At 35.0% G+C, this 18871-nt stretch overlaps 1 protein-coding gene across 1 annotated transcript; it reads right to left on the bottom strand.

Moving 5' to 3' along the window:
• Window positions 1–959: 959 nt before the first annotated feature.
• On the bottom strand, window positions 960–4816 carry LOC133880425 (pentatricopeptide repeat-containing protein At3g09040, mitochondrial-like). Its single transcript, XM_062319373.1, has one exon. The coding sequence runs from the start codon at window positions 4598–4600 to the stop codon at window positions 2183–2185; it is 2418 nt and encodes an 805-aa protein (XP_062175357.1). The 5' UTR covers window positions 4601–4816; the 3' UTR covers window positions 960–2182.
• Between the last annotated feature and the right edge of the window lie 14055 nt (window positions 4817–18871).

The raw sequence follows: 18871 nt of genomic DNA, 5'->3' as shown, positions 1-18871 counted from the left end.
AATAAAATTCTTGTAGAAGAGAAATAAACGTAGGTAAATGTTAATGCCTCCGGAAGAAAAAAAAAAAAAAGAATAGGGTAGCCAATTTTTTATTAGGTAGCTGCACACCTAGGTTTTTAGATCCTACAAGTTAGACAACACTAAAAAGCTGAATTCAAATTGAGAAACAAAAGTTTGTACGGAAACTGCATTGTCAAGCAAACCCTTTTATCTTTTGGTAAAGGTCCTTCTATGGATGTGACAGATTAACAATACAACAATCTCTACAAATAATTAGTTCCTACACAAGATAGAGACACACAAATTGACTATGGTTGTTAAATGTATTTTAGAGGTATTTTCTGAGTTTAGTTTGAAAAAGTGTTATGACGCGACTTAAAAGTGAAAATTATTTTTGTGTTTGAATTGTTTGTTAATGTTTTTATTTTGAAAAGAAAAAACTAAAGTTAGAAGGCAAAAGCAAACGAAGCTGTATTTGTAAGCCAACAACCTTTTCTGAAAGGAAAATAATGAATATATATCTATATTTTGAGAATTCGATGCTTTGCTTCGGCATATCTAATCCCTAGGGCATGCATACACTCCCTTTACAACACAAATCAGATAATTATTGGGATAAATTCTTGCAGTTGGCTCTTAAAGGAGAAGCCTTATGACAATTATAAAAGGTCCTTTTAACTATGATACTACCTGCCATGAAGCCTATACAAACACAATAAGAAGAAAATATATGCAGATTTGTAAGAACAATTGAAGCTTTTTATATTTTTCTGCATGGGTGGGACAATTGAAACTTGCCAAGGCATAATGAGAATTTTCAAAAAACCTAGATGTTTAATCTAAGCTACAGCAATGAACTATTCAAATCTTTAGTATAACAAACGGCCACGAATTTCCTTTGGAAATCCTCACTTTTAATATGTATGATGTTGTGACTGAACCTGTTATGGTAATTTCAGGATAACAGTAAGCAATGAAGAATAGATGACTGCAGCAATGCTTGCTCATAGCATCCTGATTCTAAACTTCTCCCAGAATTTAAACTGCCCCAACTCCCAGACTTCCCAAAGTTTACTATTCTCAACTTCTCAAAGATATTTTTGCCACATATAGCAGTAGAAACACAGAAAAACTGAACTACAATATTCATGGCTGCATCAATTTAGCACGACTCTTCAAATCATAGATATTTTCATTGCTTCTGTTCCATTATACAGCATGTCAATTTGAGCATAATATTAGCATGTTTTTTCTCCCCCCAAGAACTAGCACTATTGTGAGATGAAATAGAGACTGGTATGTCTAGGAATTTGGCCTTCCAAATATAGACAAGGACTCAAATTCAATCATACCCACTACAAACCATAATTTCATTGCCAGCTTACTTACATTCTTGCAATGGGTTGAGAAAGTAAAAAGGCTTTTCCAAGCAAATCACAAAGAAGCCAAGAAGAAAAAGGTGAAATGCTTAGCTGTCCCTGCAGTCAATAAAAGAAAAGTGTAGACCTGTCTGCGTAGAACGAATAACTTGCATGCTTAGGCTTCATTTGTTGGAAGCTGAATCTCTTTCCCTAAAGTTTTTGAAGGGTAATCATCCAATAAGCTCTTCGGAAGCCGTTTAATAGCTTCTTTGCAAAGGAGGATGAATGAAACAACTCAAGAAAAGTACTAGTCACATTTGTGCCACTCCAAAAGTTTACTCAAGTTGCAATTGGAGCTCCTTATAACCACTTATAAAGGCCATTCTCACCTATTAAGGAACCAATGTGGAATTTAGCTCCCAAGGCACATTTGTAATCTATACACTCAATGTGGACAATCCACCAATCTAATGTGGAACTAACTTTATGGGGTGTTACAATCCCCCCACTTAAATCCATGAAGTCCTCATTAAGATCTACATCATATCGTGCTTCAACACCACATAGTGTTACTAGGTTATTTTGATACTATTTGCAACGATCTGAGAAAGGAACTAGCCACATTTGCACAACTCCAAAAGGACTAGTCAAATTGCAATTGGAGCTCTCTAAAATCACTAGTAAAGCCTAGTCTCAACTAGTAAGGGAACCCATGTGGCACATAGCACTCATAAATTCCTTTATAATCCACCTGCTCGATATGGATAATCCACACATTTAATGTGAGACTAACTTTTTGAGGCGTCGCAATATATTTTTTGCTATATCTCAATCCAACTATACCCTGGGTCTTTTGAAACACCTCTCTCAATCATCCCCCTCCTCACCTTTGCAGCATCTTCCCAACTACCCCCTTCAGAATAAACCTTCGATAACAATACATAAGCTGCATCGTTCTCAGGGACCATCTTAAGTAAATTGTGAGCTGCCCATTCTCCCAATTCTCTGTTCCCATGTATCCTACAACCACTAAGCAAGGATCTCCAAATAGCAGGCCAAGGAGGAAAAGGCATCACTTGTATTATGTGTTTAGCATCAGCAAGGTATCCATTTCGTGACAACATATCAACTAAGCAACCATAATTATCCGGAGATGGTTCCATCCCATAGTTAAAGTTCATTGATTCAAACAAAAGACGACCTTGATCAACAAGACCCATATGACTACAAGCTGATATAACTGACACAAATGTGGCTTGGCTGGGCTGTAGATTAGCCAACTTCATTTTCTCAAAGATTTCGAGAGCTTCCATAACAAGACCATGATGGGCATAAGCTGCGATCATAGTATTATATATGATCACATCATTTGATATAAATGACTGTTCGAAAGCCATTCTCGAGCTCTCAAGGTCTCCGCATTTTGCATAAGCATCTATAACTGCACTAGAAACAAACACATGTTTGTCGAATCCCATTTTTATAACATGTGGATGGATAGACTTAATTTGGTGATAAGATGCAACAGTGGCACAACTATTCAAAATGCTCCCCAAAATAAACTCATCGGGCTTCTCACCAGCTTCTGTTAGAGAGTTGAAAGATCTAATAGCTTCACGATTGTAACCTTGATGCACCAACGCAGATATCATTGCCCCCCAGGATGGCAAATCTAATCTATTAACATCATTAAAAAATTCAAAGGAGTCATCTAGGAGACCAAATGTAATATAAGCTTTAATTAATGAACTGCAGACATATCCATGAGAAGCAAAACCGGACTTAAGAATAGCACCATGAATTTGTCTTCCCATATGTTGATTTCCACATTCACAACAAGCCTCCAAAATGCCGGAGAAGGTATATTCATCTGGTTTAACTTCCAACTCCCATAAATTACAAAAAATCTTAAGAGCTTCCGTGTATTGACATATTACCTTGTACCCAGAAATCAACTCATTCCAAGTAATTATGTTTCTGATATTTATGTGGTCAAACACTAAATGTGCCATCTCCACTGCCCCACATCTAGAGAACATATTGATTATTGAGCTTGTGACATTAACTTCATAAAAAAATCCAAGACGTAAGGCAAGTGAAAAAAATTGAAGCCCGAGATCGAGATCCAGTAGCTCGCCACATTTTCTAAACAGGACTGAGAAAGTGATATGGCTGGGCTTTAATCCTGTCAGCATGAAACCATAAAATAAGATTGCTATTTCTCTTGCATCCTCTTCTTGAGGGAAGCCACCAAATACAGTATTCCATGATATAACATCTTTATTTTGCATTCTATTGAAAACTTTCAGAGCTGAGTCCTTTCCATCATTCTTGAAATACATATCCAGGAGAGCGTTCGTCACTGAAGCACTAGATTCAATCTCACGCCTCATGATTATTCCATGAAGCTGTTTACCATATTCTAAGTATCCCATAATCGAGCACCCCTTAAGAGCATTAACCAAGGTGAACTGGTCGATTTTTACACCCCTATACAGCATCAAAGATACAATCTTCAAGGCTTCAAAGCTACAGCCACATTGTGCATACCCTCCAACCATAGCATTCCAACAAGCAACATCAAGATTGTCCATACACTCAAATACTCTCTTAGACGATTCAATATCCCCCAACTTAGCGTACATGTTTAACATAGAACTACCCACGAAAGGGTTCTTCTCCATCCCAATTTTCAAAGCAAAACCATGAATACACAAACCAAATTCATAAGCTCCCATGATAGCGCACGCTTTCATAACACTGCCGAAAGTGAACTCGTTTGGCCTCAACCCACTTCTCATCATGTCCAAATAAATCTCCCAACCCAAATCAAATTCACCATTTTGAAAGGCACCCGAGATAATTAAAGTCCAAGAAACAAGATTTCTTTGTAACATTTCATCGAACACATTAAGCCCATAATTCAATTCCCCAAATTTTGAGTACATCTTCACAAGATTATTCTGTGAAAAAACGTCACTAGTGAGTCCTAACTTGATGACATGCCCATGTATTTGGGTACCCAGAAAATATGATTTTGTATTCTCAGAGAGGTAAAGAGCAGTGGCAATGGCAGTTGGGTCTTTCCCCACCAAGAGATTAGAGTATGAAGAGCAGGATTTGGAACTGTAGCGGTGGCGTTGACGTTGGAAGATTATGTGCAACTGACAAGATTTACTTTCACACAGAAAAAATTGTTTCAGCTTAGAAGTACTACGAGAAATTCGTAGAATTCTCATTAGTCGTTACACACAGAAACAGAGCTTCAAGTTTTCGAGGCATGCGCTAAAATCCGTTTCCTTGTATTTGATTGCAGAGAAGACCGTTGGTTAACCGTAGAAAGTAACATAGATTCCGCCACTTCTATTTATAAGCAATTTCCTTGCATAAATGAGGGGATTGATATTTCCAGTCATTTATCGACTAAATCGCAATTTGGAAAGAACCCATATGGGTGTTCGGGATAGATGATCGGACAATCCAAGACTTATTTATGTAAGTTAAACAACAATTGTGAGAAAACTTATATAGGATCAACCTGTCCCAATAGGTGGTTGGACAATTCAAAATTTATTTGGACAAGTAAGGGTGCGTTTGAGATTGCGATTTTGTAGATAATAAGTGCGATTTTAAATAAAATCTCAGAACATAAATCGTTTGGGAACTTCATTTTTAAAATTTGTGATTGAAAACGCAGAAAATCTACTTTTTCAAATCGCAGGTAAGATGGTACTTTTTTTAAAAATCATTTTTTTTTCTTCAAATTGCACATTTTAAAATCATTATTTTAAATTACACTTTTTGAAATTACAAATTCAAACGGACCTAAATCTCATATCAACGCTCTTATAATTGTTACTTTTTTTCAAATTGATAGACAGCTTAATCCCCTTGTATAAAAGCCTGAAATCGTAGGTTCGAATCCCATTGGCCTCAAACATTGGGATGTTGATACACGAGTCTTGCATGTGAGTTTTTGTACGTGAGATTTACCTAACAACCTTATACTCGACCAGGATCTACTGCAATGTGTAATGGATAGCTTCATGTGAAAAGATGTTCGGATTTACCTGTGTTAGGCTATCTAATCAAGGCGACAGTGATCTCAAGAGCAAATAGCTTAACAACATGCAGGTGTCCAGACATCTCAAACCCCATGCATGCATCTATTTGGATTGTCCAAACACATGCCAAAATAGATGAAACCTGATCAGCAACCTCTCATATTGCAATAGAGAATCTCATCGCATGAGATCCCCATCCCTTGAGAAGTTGAGTAGATGCGTATATATCCTTGAGATTACTATGTAAATTTGACCATTTTGTGTCTTTTAATACATTTATATAGTACTGTAATTTGCATTGTATGATCATTATTATTATTATTATTTCTTATGTCACCCTTTTAGTACAGTATGTTCTTTGCCAAGCCTTTTCCAATGGGGTGCTATCATCATTTAATAATATTGGAATTTCTGGATGTGAACTACTCGATCTTCACATTTTTAGTACAGGCTAGGGCATTACTTTTACTGAAATAATAACTTTAATGGAAGCTCATAACCTTAACTAAGGCCGGACATTACATAATGTTAAATATATTGATCGAAGAAATATATGAAAAAAGAAAAAAGAAAAAAAAGAGAAAAAAAAGCAGAAACGTAAAAAGACGTATGAACTACATCTTTATTATATTGAAGTATATTGAATTGATCGATTATATAACTCTCTATTTATGGAGAGAGAATGAATAGTAGACAATAACTCCTAGATTAAACCCTAGAATATATAAGGAAGGAAATAACTCTAGAATAATAAAAGTTATAAGGTAGGGTAATAAACCTAACAATAAAACGAAATCAATCATAATATTGAGAATATAAAATATTCTAACACATGAAAAAAAAAAAAAAAAAGCCTTATAATTTATCTTACGAACTCACTCAAAAGTTATTGTTTTGAAATAGCTCTCCATTGGAATAAAACTTTCTTTAAGAATTGAGGTGGAATTTTAAATTGTTTAAGAATTGAAAATCAATGCATTTATTTCTATATAAAGTCATACATCTTAACATGACCTGCAAGTTGATTTTTCAGTTGGCTTCAAATATTGTCTCTTCATATTTTGCAAACATAATTTTTTTTTAATTAAATAATAAAAAAAAATTACTTAAACAAAAAGTCACATGGTAGAAATAGCTGATTCAAAAGACACAATTCTTAAACAACACTTACTACAGTAAAAATACTTTAATTAAGAACAAATCAATTCATAAAGTAATTTAATTTGTCTTTAAAGCAAGCATGCATGTCTAATTACTATAGAAGATTAATTAAAGGGTTTTTAGCCATAGTTATATCTCCATATATGGCTGGGAAATTCATGGTACTGGTGATGATTCTTATTCTCATCGAAGTGCAAGCTGCTGATGATCATCATGATCATTTTATAATAGGCCGTGGAAGAGATTATATTCCAGGACCATTTTACTATTGCCTTACCAAAATTGAAAGCTGTGGAAATCCACGAAACAGATGGCTGCCAATGCTTCGAAACATAGCTAATGAAATTTGCATAATTCGTAGTTATTCAAGCTGCATGAGTCGTTTGCCTATTGTACACGACCAGGCGTATCCTGACGCGCAACGGTGCTTACGTTATTGCTCCGAGTTAACAGATAAAGAAGGCCGCCATTATGCGCCTTGTTTGTTAAGATGCTATCAAGAGCGTATCAAGCTGCTGCAGTACTGAGGTATCATTTAAACGTAGAAAAATCCATGATCATGACTTCATGAGCTCTACGGCCTTCTTCTTTTTTCTTTTCATTTTTCTAGCTATTTCATGAGCTCTATAGCTTTAGTTTCTGTATAAAGAGTTCCTAAATAGGTTGCTCTCTCTCTCTCTCTCTCTCTCTCTCTCTCTCTCTCTCTTTCTCTTTCTCTTTCTCTTTCTCCCTCGAAGGCAGCCATATATGATATATGCATGAACAACTCATCCACATGTAACAAAGACTTTTAATCCATTTTCTTGTATATGGTAAAGCATTCCCACGCTCTCTTGACGCGGTAGTGAAAATTACCATTAGATTTTCGATGGATCATTATTGAATTTTGGATTCAATGGTGATTTTTACTGTCACGTCAAGGAATACTGTGCGTACTTGTTAGTGTGAGAGTAAGAGTGTGTGTAGCATTTCTCGTTTTGTAAAAAAAAACTTTTGAACTTTTCACATTTTTTTTTTAGCAATAGAGGTTAATTATGATCAATATATTATTATTTGGTTGCATTCGCAACAAAATATTTAGGCTTCCTCAATCTTAACATTTACTCAGAGCTAGAGTTGATATTCATAAATTAAACTTTTCTAATTTATGGAGATTAAGAAGTGATTTCAATATACCTAAATTTTATAATTTATTTATGATTGTTCTAGTTTTATGCTATAAATATGTACAGATTGTCAAAAAATCACCTAATAGAGTAATTTCATTTGAATTAATGGAGCAATAAAGTTCTCAGTTTAGTGACTTTTAGCAATTAAGGTTCTTGATCAAACAACAAACTTTAATTTAGTTTCTAGAGAGAGAGCGTTTTCAAGGAGTTTGTTCCGCCCCGGGGGGGGGGGGGGGGGGGGGGGGGGGGGGGGGGTGCTACGCGCCTTCTTCCTCCCGGTGGTGGTTCTCTCTCAGCTCTTCTTGGGTTAGGGAGTTTTAGTTTTCTTTTTTGTTTTGTTGTTATGTAGGTTAGGTGTTCCCAAGCCATTAGGGTTGTGGGGTTTTTGTCCTCTCGGTTTTCTGGTGGTGGTTGTTGTCCCTTGACAGAAGATTGTACGGGAGTTTTGGTGTTGGGGAGCGGCTTCTTGGTGTGTCTCCGTCGAAGTGTCTGACCGTGCTTCCTTGGTGTTTTCTTTGGAGTCAGATTTACTCACTTTGGATAGGTTTCTCAAGACACGCACCTTTCCACGGCGGTCACCGACCTCTTCCAGTTTAGCAGCCCCCAGCTTCGGCCGTGTCGCGTGTTCCTGCTCAGCACGCGCCCGGAAGGTCTCTTCCTCTACTGGCGCATGAGGGCTACGGCATGATTTCCAAGGTGCGGTTGGTGGTGTTCAGTGTTTCGGTGGTCTCCGACGGTCGTCTGTCGAAGAGGGAGGTCCCTGGTGGTGGCGCGGGTGGTCCACGCGCCGGCGACGGTGATGGCGCCTTCCGATGCCAGTTTTCTGTGTTGGTGTTCTGTTGTTGGGTTGTTTTGTGTTTCTTTGGATAGTTTGCTCTGTGCTTGTATTAACCTAATCGTTTGTTTTTGCCCAGAATGGCTGACCTACTCCTAGATCAAGGAGTTAGACCTTATGTCAACGCAGTCAGGGGCGGAGGGAGGGGGGGTCGAGAGGGGTCAAGTGCCCCTCCTCACCTCTCAAAAATCGTTTGTTTGCTCTGTGCTTGTATTAACCTAATCGTTTGTTTTTGCCCAGAATGGCTGACCTACTCCTAGATCAAGGAGTTAGACCTTATGTCAACGCAGTCAGGGGCGGAGGGAGGGGGGGTCGAGAGGGGTCAAGTGCCCCTCCTCACCTCTCAAAAATTTCCCTTACTCTTGGAATATTTTTTTTCGAAAATCCTAGTTGCCCCCTCTCAAAAACTCATCAAGGGGCAAATATTTTTCAAGAGGATCGAGCTTCATTAGTTATACCACATTCTGCCATTTTTTCACAGATTTTAGGTTAAAAAACCAGTCACCAGCCAGGCAACCACAGGTTGAAGACGACATGCTTTTGCTTTTAAAAAAACGCACCGTTTTGTTTGTTCATTTAAACCAAAGAGGAATGGGGAAGGACGTGTTCTTGTCTTTTAATAGTAATGAAATGACACGTCTTATTACTTGTCCTTTAATAGATTTGAAAGAAAGACAAGTCTAAAGTTACAATTTCAATCTACATGCCCCTGGCAGACACTCATACCGAGTCATACGTCGTTGTCATCTCTTCAAATGGAAGAAAAAACCTATCATCTCTCGTGGTTTTAGTGTAGGACCACTACAAAAATACGTGAGTTTTGTGACAGAGTTTTAGTGGCCTTTCAAGATGTCTGAAAGGTCACTAAACAATAGTGACCTTTGATTAGTGGCCTTTCTAGAAGGTCAGTAATCAAGGGGTCAGTAATTCAGATTTAGTGGCGTGTCACTGGTTGGCACGCTACTAATTAGTGGCGTATCGTTTTGGCACGCCACTAATTATTAGTGGCGTGTCAGAACAACACGCCACTATATGTTTAGTGGCGTGTCAAAAAAACACGCCACTATTTAGTGGCGTGTGTGTTATACAGCCATGCCACTAATGTGGGGTGGCAAAAAAAAAAATTATTATTATCGATGAGTTAAAAGTGTTGAGAAACAAAAGATTTGGATTTGTACAATTGTGTGGATATGCTTTGGACTGAGTCACTGAAGCCAAAATTGTTCTGGGAAAACCAAAAACAACGTATGCTTTGCTTCTTTCAAACTGACATTAGCCGTCCTAAGCCATCATTCAGTCAAATTTTTCCTCAAATAAAAACATTTTTCTGACTCTTCCTTAGAGATATAATTATCCTCATTGTTACATTCACCCATTTGACGAGAAAAATCAGAAATAAATCTGCCAATTAAACATCTTCTGCCTCTGACCAAACATCATCTTCTCCACAGCATAACGCGTTTCTGAGTCCAAGTCAGGCAACTTGCTTGGCTCCGGTTCCACTTTCTGGGTATCAATCTCTTGGCCCCCCTTTAACAAAGACCTCCACCAGTCTGTCCGGTCTCTCTTGCTCATAAGAATGGAGATTGATTTCTGATCCTCGAAACTCCAAAAGCAATCGTCAGCTTTCACAGGCTTATATAGCTCCCTATCGTGAAAATTATGTGTTTATAGAAAATTTGTTTCTCTCTAAACACATATAATAGGAAGACAAAAAAGAAGAAAGGAAGACAAGAAAAAAGAAATGAAGAAAGGAGTACCTGTGTAGGAGAGAAGAGAGAAGATAGAAGGAGAAAATGGGGGGAAAAAGAAATAAATAGGGGGTGAGTAGGAAAAAAAAAGGAGGGAAAACGAAAAAATTAGTGGCGTGCTGAATTCACCACGCCACTAATTAGTGGCATGTCAGTTAGACACGCCACTAAGTTTGTGGCGTGTTGCATTGACACGCCACTAATTATTTTAGTGAGGTGTTACTTTTGACACGCCACTAATTAGCGAAGTGTTAAAAAGTATATTATTGTAGACACGCCACTAAATGCAGAGTTTTTTGTAGTGGACTAGGAACCGGGTCTTGAAAATGGATCTGGATAATAGATTAGAGAGTTGGGATGGGTTGAAAAAAACAGGATTGGACTTGGATCAATGAAATTATGAAACATCAAATCAGAACAAAACAAAAATATTGAAAATGAGTTTAAATTCGTAATGGGCTGATGTAGAGCAATGGACACTGAGAACCCGCTGACGGTAAAAGAGCAGAAATTTTATGTAATATCCACTCTTTGTGTGTCGCTCTAAAAATTATTATGTGACTTTTAAAATTATCAGTTAATTTTATAATAGATTAATTTATGATGGATCATTATTAAAATTTTATCAAATAATAATTTTAAAACCTTATGCCTTTAGGCTTTAGCTTAGCCGACTTCTTAATTAGGATAGGTTAGATGGGAGTCATGATACTTGTTTATGTTTGACAAGTGATTTTTTATTTATGTTTTAAGTTAAATTTATATGTTTCTAGCGATAATTAAATTTTGTTGAATTATTTATTAATTGCATTAGTCATATTTTTATTTGTCTTTTGATTAACTTCAAATATTTTTTTCATTTATCAGATCGAAAAAAAAATAAATTTATTGACCCCCCTCAACCAAAATTCTGGCTCCGCCACTGAACGCAGTAGGCATCATTCTGTTTGGCTAGGTTTCTTTGTTAGCAACTGTTTGTTGGAGTCTGAGTCTAATTTGGCTCAAGTGGGGTATACACCTTTATTGTGGTGTTGTATGTACACGTTTGTGGTAGATTGTTATGTACTCTTATCTTGATTAATGAAAGATTGACCTTTCCTTCAAAAAAAAAAAAACTTTAATTTACATTTTATTGCTTGTCTTTTGTGCTTTTAATATGGCCAGTGTGGTTTCAGATTCAATTGGAGGCTTCTCATGGCCAGCGAGGGCTAGACTTGCTGGATAACATTTTTCTGATGTATCTTGTTTTAAATCATGTTGTTTTGAGTTGTAAAAGAACATTTGTTCTAGAATTACCAAATTTGATATTGATTGTTGTATCTTTGATTTTTAAGTTATGTTTTAGTTTGGTTTCGGTCTATTATTCGAGAGCCTATCCCTGTTTCTTTAATAGGATTGTCCACTAGCTTTTTCTTCTTTTAGGATCAGAAGTGAGAATGATCCGCCTTGTAATCCTTTCCTCAATCAATTAGAAAAGAAAAAAGAACAAAGAAAGAAAGAAAGTTGAAGAAGAAGAAGAAGAAAGAAAGAAGAAGTTATGTTAATCAGAAAGAAGAAAAAAGAAAGAAAGAAAGAAAGTTGAAGAAGAAGAAGAAGTTATGTTAATCAGACCACTCTTGATCGGCCAAAAACTGAAGAAGAAAGAAAGAAGAAGTTATGTTAATCAGAAAGAAGAAAAAAGAAAGAAAGAAAGAAAGTTGAAGAAGAAGAAGAAGTTATGTTAATCAGACCACTCTTGATCGGCCAAAAACTAAGGTTATTTGGGAGTTGAATTTCATATGGGATTGTTGACATTGCGTGTTGTGTTGTGTTAATTTGGAGATCATGATCATAAGTGACGAGATTTTAGAGTTATTGGTTGGTGTGCTGAGATCTCGATAGGCTGGGATTGAATTTCATTGGCAGAGTACATCCCTATAACAATGTTGTGCTATTGGGATTTTACTGGTTTGCTTCTTGTATTGTTATTGTCTCGGAAGTTATCATGAAGACTGACAATTTTTTATACAATTTGTAAATTCGATATGAAATTAATGGGTTAGAGTTTTGTTTGTATAATTGGGTTTGGATCAATTTGGGTTGTACAAAATTAACCCATTTAATAAATATGTCAATCTCGAGTCAAACTTACTTAACGTAAGCATGGGTGATCCGTTTATTAAAAAAAGAAAAAAAAAAAGTAGACTTACAATCAATTTCCCTATACATAGCAAAAGAATACTTTTTTCACTTTTTACATTAATTTTTTAAGTGAACTTCAGGCCATGAAATACATTCTCTTGATCTATTTCAATCCTCTCAATTTCTATTGATCAACAATAGAAGGTTGATTATGACCAATTATTTAGTTGGATTCACAACAAAATCGTTATTCGCATATGTGGATGAGAATAATAGTTTTAGGGTATGCGAATACGGTAATCATTAACTGCATCTGTATATCTTTGTATGTATATATATATAAGCCCCATGAATTTTCAAGTGCACTAAAGTCACTCATCAAACTACTAATGTGTGCAAAAAATACAATTTTTTTTTTCGATAATACCCTTATTCTCTTTAAAAATAAAATAAAAGATTAATAAAAAAACTATATATATATATTCCGGATAAATACAAAATTAGTCTCTGTATCAGCTTAAATCACAACTCGCTCACAGCTGTATAAAAATAATTTAGAGGTCATTAGAGTAGGCCAAAATAACAATTTAATCCATACAGTCAAAACACTTTACAAATTTCGTTAATGTCCATATTAGAACCAATAAAATGATGATGACATGTGTCACTTTCAGTAAAAAAAAAAAGGAGAAAAATGCAAAATTAGTTTATGCATGTGATTTACGTGATTTATAATTAATTCTATGTAGTATCAAAATAGAGTCAGAGGTCCATGTGGTATGCCAAAAATGCAAATCATTCCCTCTAGTCAAATTTCATCAAAACACTTGACGGATTCCTTTAGTGTGCCAATAAAATGATGCATAATTTACAAATTGCTCATTTAATTAAAATTTTTTTTTTTTTTTTTTTTTTTTTTTTTTTTTTTTTTTTTTTTTTTTTTTTTTTTTTTTTTTTTTTTTTTTTATAGATTCTGTTAGGTGCCACGTTAACACCGATAAAATTGCGACATGTGTCACTATGAATAAATAATATAAATATATTAAACTAAACATATTATTATTATTATTATTATTATTTTAAAAAAAGGAAAGGGTTGGCTGTTGGTTGGGCAGTCACCCCTAGCCCATGGGGTGGCTGTGCGCCACCCTTGAAGGTGGTTGGAGATGGCTTGTGGCCACCCCGATGGGCTGAGGGTAGCCGCGAGCCTAATCTAGGGGTGGTTGCCTAACCGGTAGCCACCCCTTTCTTTTTTTTTTTCTTTTTTTTTTTTAATTAAAAAATTTTAATTTTTAAAGTTTTTAATTTCTTTAACTTTTTAGATTTATTTATTTTTGTTTAAAAAATAGTTTTTTTTTATTAATTTTTTATTTTTGTTTTTAAGAGAATAAGGGTATTAACGAAAAAAGTGACATTTTTTGGCACACCTTGGTAGTTTGGCTGGTCACTTTATCACACTTAGATATTCATGAGGCTATTTTAAAATCGGCTGTTAGTTGAGGGAGCTATATATATATATATATATATATATATATATATATATATATATATATATATATATATATATATATATATATATATATATATATATATATATTCATCGAAATGACGTCGTTTTTATGGTTAATACCAAAATGACTTCATTTTGAATTAGTTATAGGTTATGTTTATATTAGTTTGGTTGGTTGTATTGCTTTCTTGTGTAATACTTTGGGAAAAGGTCAGAATTAATGTAAAGTCAATATATTTTCTAAAGATTAGGGCTTAAAAAAAAAGAATTAAAAGAAGTCCAAAATATTAAAAACTGCCTTAAATTATTCTCAAAGTCGTTTGAAATAGGCCCTAATAGAGACCCAAAGAAGGCTTAAAAGACTAAAATAGACCCAAAAGTCTCATTACCTAATATGCAAATAGTGGATAATAACCTCATTCAATAACTGTATAGATTTAGTTAGTAAAAACATGATGCAGATGAGGATATGTACGTAAAAGTGATATACCCATTTTGTGGATGCGCGCGACTGCGAATATTGCAAATAACCGTATCCACATGTACACCTCTACTTATCGAGTAATTCTAAACGTCATACTCATGTCTTTTTTATGTGTTTTCAAAACTAATGTGGCTTTTAAAATAACCATTTGATCAAAATCTAATTATATTAATTTATCATAAATCACATGGTAATTTTAAAAGTTACATCATTTTTAGCGGAATACAAAAAAGACATGGGTACATATGCGTCTAGAATTACTCTTACTTATTCCCCCGATCGATGTATATTTGACATTTACTCAGAAATAAGAAAAAAACAGAAAGGCATGAAGTAATGTGATAAAGGCTCTTCTAACTATCCTACTTAAAGTTCAAAACTGTCCATAATAATTTTTTTTACAGTAAAATATCACCTTTGATATGTAATTTCAAATTACATTATCATGTTGAGCTGCTTTTCTTTAACAATCTCAATGTTTTTCGCTAGAAATAGAGAGGTGATCGAACCTTTGATTAATTGTAGAAATTAGATATATATTTTGCCAGTTCTAGTTCCTAAAAGCTTATAATTAAATTTTATACTCTAATTCGTGAGAGATTAATAAATATATTAAGTTTACGAATGTATTTTTAAATTATATGAAAGACGTTTGAATTCTTTGTCCATGACGTACGTGCTAAATATTCACTATTAACTTTCGTTTCTACCTTCATTATTTTTATTTTTTATTTTCATTAACAAAATTGGACCAAATATGTTTTGGATTGTTCAGATTTTTTTTTGGGAATTTATTTATTTTTAATTTAACTCATTATTTTTTTTAATAGAAATAAACTACTGGTTGCATCCATCAGATTAAATAAAGATTTGGTTAATATATGTTAGAATTGACGTGGGTTTCATCATATCACCGGCCTTGTCCCCACGGTACGTTGTCTCGGCCTTGAAACTAAAAGACTCGAAGAAGCAGGTCATGATGACTCATGATGATCACAAAATCTCCAAGGGCTGCACAAAGTCTCCAAGGATCAGGGAGACATTAGAGTGGCAATGGAAATTTTTTTTTTTTTTTTTTTGGTATGTGTGTTTAGCCAAAGAAATGGACCGTCAAATTGGGGTGTAGCACTTGAAAAATCAAAATTTTTCTTGGGTTTCCATTTGGAAAAGAAAGGTGTACATTTTTGGAGGAAAGCAAAAACGCCAAAGGAGCATCCAAGCCTACCTTCTTTTTTTTAACAAATGGCATATGCCATCATATATATTACGGAATAAAGTCTCACGGTAAGGACAAAACAAGAGGTTCAAGACCCCTAATACCCTAAGCTAGATAAATCTGATTTGATACAGTAACTTGAACAATACAAAATCGTTACAGAAACAACAATGAACCACTCTTTACATTTACAGCACAACTCACAATAGAAGAGAGCAAATCTAGAGTGACTTTTCAGCATCACAAAAAATTGTGAAAAAAAATATTTAAAAAATAAAACACCTTAAACCAAAAGCACAAATCAAGACCGACGTCGAGTGGCCGACGATGCCGATGGACAACACCAAATGCACTAGTCTTTTACTCTTGAGTTCTTCCAGCAGCCTCTAAAAGAGAAATTCCAAAGGAAATGACGTGTCCATTCATAATCAGTTGCCTTCCCCATTTCTTATTGTTTCTTGTGTGTGTTGTCAACAACTTTGATCGTACTCTACAATATGCTTTTTTTCTTTTTCCCTCTCTCTAAGCCTCTGAACACAATTAATAGATTCCCAATAAATGCATGTATTGATCAATTACTACCATTTAAATTTTTCAGAGACTAAATTAATTTTTTAATTTAATAATGAAAAATGAAGCTATGCCAAATTTGAGCACCAAAAATAAACTTTAGCCTAATTAAACTTTATCTATTTTTTCATGCACCAACAGATTTTCATAACGTGCATGGGTTCTTATTTTTGTTTTTCATATATTATATTAGGCAGTGAAATAATCAATGTAAGTGGGTTTGTTTATATATATATATATATATGGAAATCAATTTTCTCTTCCTTATTTATTAGAATCTAACAATATTCTTCTATGTATATATAGTTTTCAATCTTTTAACAGTCACTTTTATATATATAACTTTAATTAGACCATTCAGGTCTTTTAATACATTTATATATATGGCGCAAGTAGGGGTGTGCACGGAGCGGGGCGGGATAGATTTCCACCCTTTTTGCCCCCGCTCCGCACCCCTGCGGGTTGACAATTTTCAATCCGCAAACCGCACAAAAAAGAGGCAATCCGTGCAGGGCGGAGATTGCGAGTTTCGCGAGGCGGGGCAAGTATACACACAACAATGAAAAGTTATCTCTCACTTTTGTCGTCTCCCTGTTCTCGTTGAAGAACACACAACGAAGAACCAAAGAGGGAGAGAGAGAGAGAGAGCATTTGCAGTAGAGGGAAAAAGAGACACAAAAAATCCAGCTAATTCGGAGAGAACTGCTAGGTTTTCCAAACCCTGAATCTGAAATTTGAAAGAAAGACTGAAATGGCGACGCCATTTCCGGGTCTCCAGCACCGAGACAGAGGTGGGGGCGTGGCCGTAGACTGCTACAAGCAATAGATCAAAAGACCAACTTCAAATGGAGATTCAATATATGTAGATAAAGATTCAATATAAACTATACATACATACAAATATTGCACAGGAAATAGATTGAGCACATAATGCCTGCAAATGCAAACCCAAAGAAGATGAAGATGTGAAGATTGAAGAAGGTTGATGAAGAGGTGAAGATGCAGAGAGAAGAACAGTGAAGTGTGGCACTTGAACTCGAAGACGGAAGAAAGAAAACTGAAGTGAAGGCCGTAGGGGTGGTGTGCGTGTGGCGCTAGGGCTGGATAACTGAGTAAATGGGGGACTTAGGGAGTCAAGGACTAGGGTTTTCTTTTTTTTTTTTTTTTCATTTTTTTTTGTAATTTTTAATTTTATTTTTATTTCCATGATGCGGGGCGGGGACCCGAATTTTTTAAAACTCTAAACCCGCAACCCGCCCCGCAAGGATATATTATTTTTGGACCCTAAACCGCAAAAAAAAAACTAAAAATAAGATGTTTTGCGGGGGCGGGGCGGGTTTTGTGGGTTTTGCACACCCCTAGGCGCAAGTTGCATTGTATACAATATACACCAATATTATTATTTCTTATGTGATCCCCAATACGTTCTTTGCTAATACCTGCAAATGCAAACCCAAAGAAGATGAAGAGGTGAAGATTGAAGAAGGTTGATGAAGAGGTGAAGATGCAGAGAGAAGAACAGTGAAGTGCGGCGCTCGAACTCGAAGACGGAAGAAAGAAAACTGAAGTGAAGGCCGTAGGGGTAGTGTGCGTGCGGCGCTAGGGCAGGATAACTGAGTAAATGGGGGACTTAGGGAGTCAGGGACTAGGGTTTTCTTTTTTTTTTTTGTAATTTTTTATTTTATTTTTATTTCCATTGATGCGGGGCAGGGACCCGAATTGTTTAAAACTCTAAACCCGCAACCCGCCCCGCCCCTCCCCGCATGGATATATTATTTTTGGACCCTAAACCGCAAAAAAAAAACTAAAAATCAGATGTTTTGCGGGCGCAGGGCGGGGCCGGTTTTGTGGGTTTTGCACACCCCTAGGCGCAAGTTGCATTGTATACAATATACACCAATATTATTATTTCTTATGTGATCACCAATACGTTCTTTGCTATACCATCATCATTTAATAATATTGAAACTTTTGGATGTGAATTCTTCACATTTTTAGTACGGGGCATTAATTTTAATTGAATAATAACTTTAATGGAAGCTCATAACCTTAACTAAGGGACATTACATAGAAGAAGAAAAAAAAAAAAAAAAAATTATGATTTATCTTACGTACTCTCTCAAAAGTTATTGTTTTGAAGGTAGGTCGATCTTTATATATTGAAATAAAATTATCTTTAGGAAAATCTCATATCAGATGAAATTTTAAATTGTTTAAGAATTGAATCAATGCATTTATCTATGTACAAATTCATACATCTTAACTTGCAAGTTGATTTTTCAGTCATGGCTTGAAATGTCTCTTCATAATTAATTTGCAAAAATTCTTCTTCTACTTTTTCTTTTTCTTTTTTTTTTTTTTTTAAAAAAAAAAAGTGTAGTACTTTTCAGTAAACATAAGATTTTGAGTATTAAATTTTATTTTTTATTTTTTATTTTTATAAATGACAAGTCAGATGATTTAAATTCTATATATATATATTGTTATTTGACAAATTTATCGATCGCATCAATATTTTCTTTTAAAACCTGTTGAGTGGATACTTTGATATTATAGTGACTTATATATAATGACTATTACATCGATCATCTCTTTTTGGCTTGTTCATTAAAAATTAATTACTCATCTC

The sequence above is a fragment of the Alnus glutinosa genome, chromosome 10, assembly GCF_958979055.1.
Source record: "Alnus glutinosa chromosome 10, dhAlnGlut1.1, whole genome shotgun sequence".
NCBI lineage: Eukaryota > Viridiplantae > Streptophyta > Magnoliopsida > Fagales > Betulaceae > Alnus > Alnus glutinosa.
This window is presented reverse-complemented; position numbering and strand designations above follow the sequence as displayed.

Bases quoted from the DNA above. Each gene is read 5' to 3' on its own strand.
- LOC133880425 (XM_062319373.1), bottom strand. From the start codon at position 4,600: ATGAGAATTCTACGAATTTCTCGTAGTACTTCTAAGCTGAAACAATTT.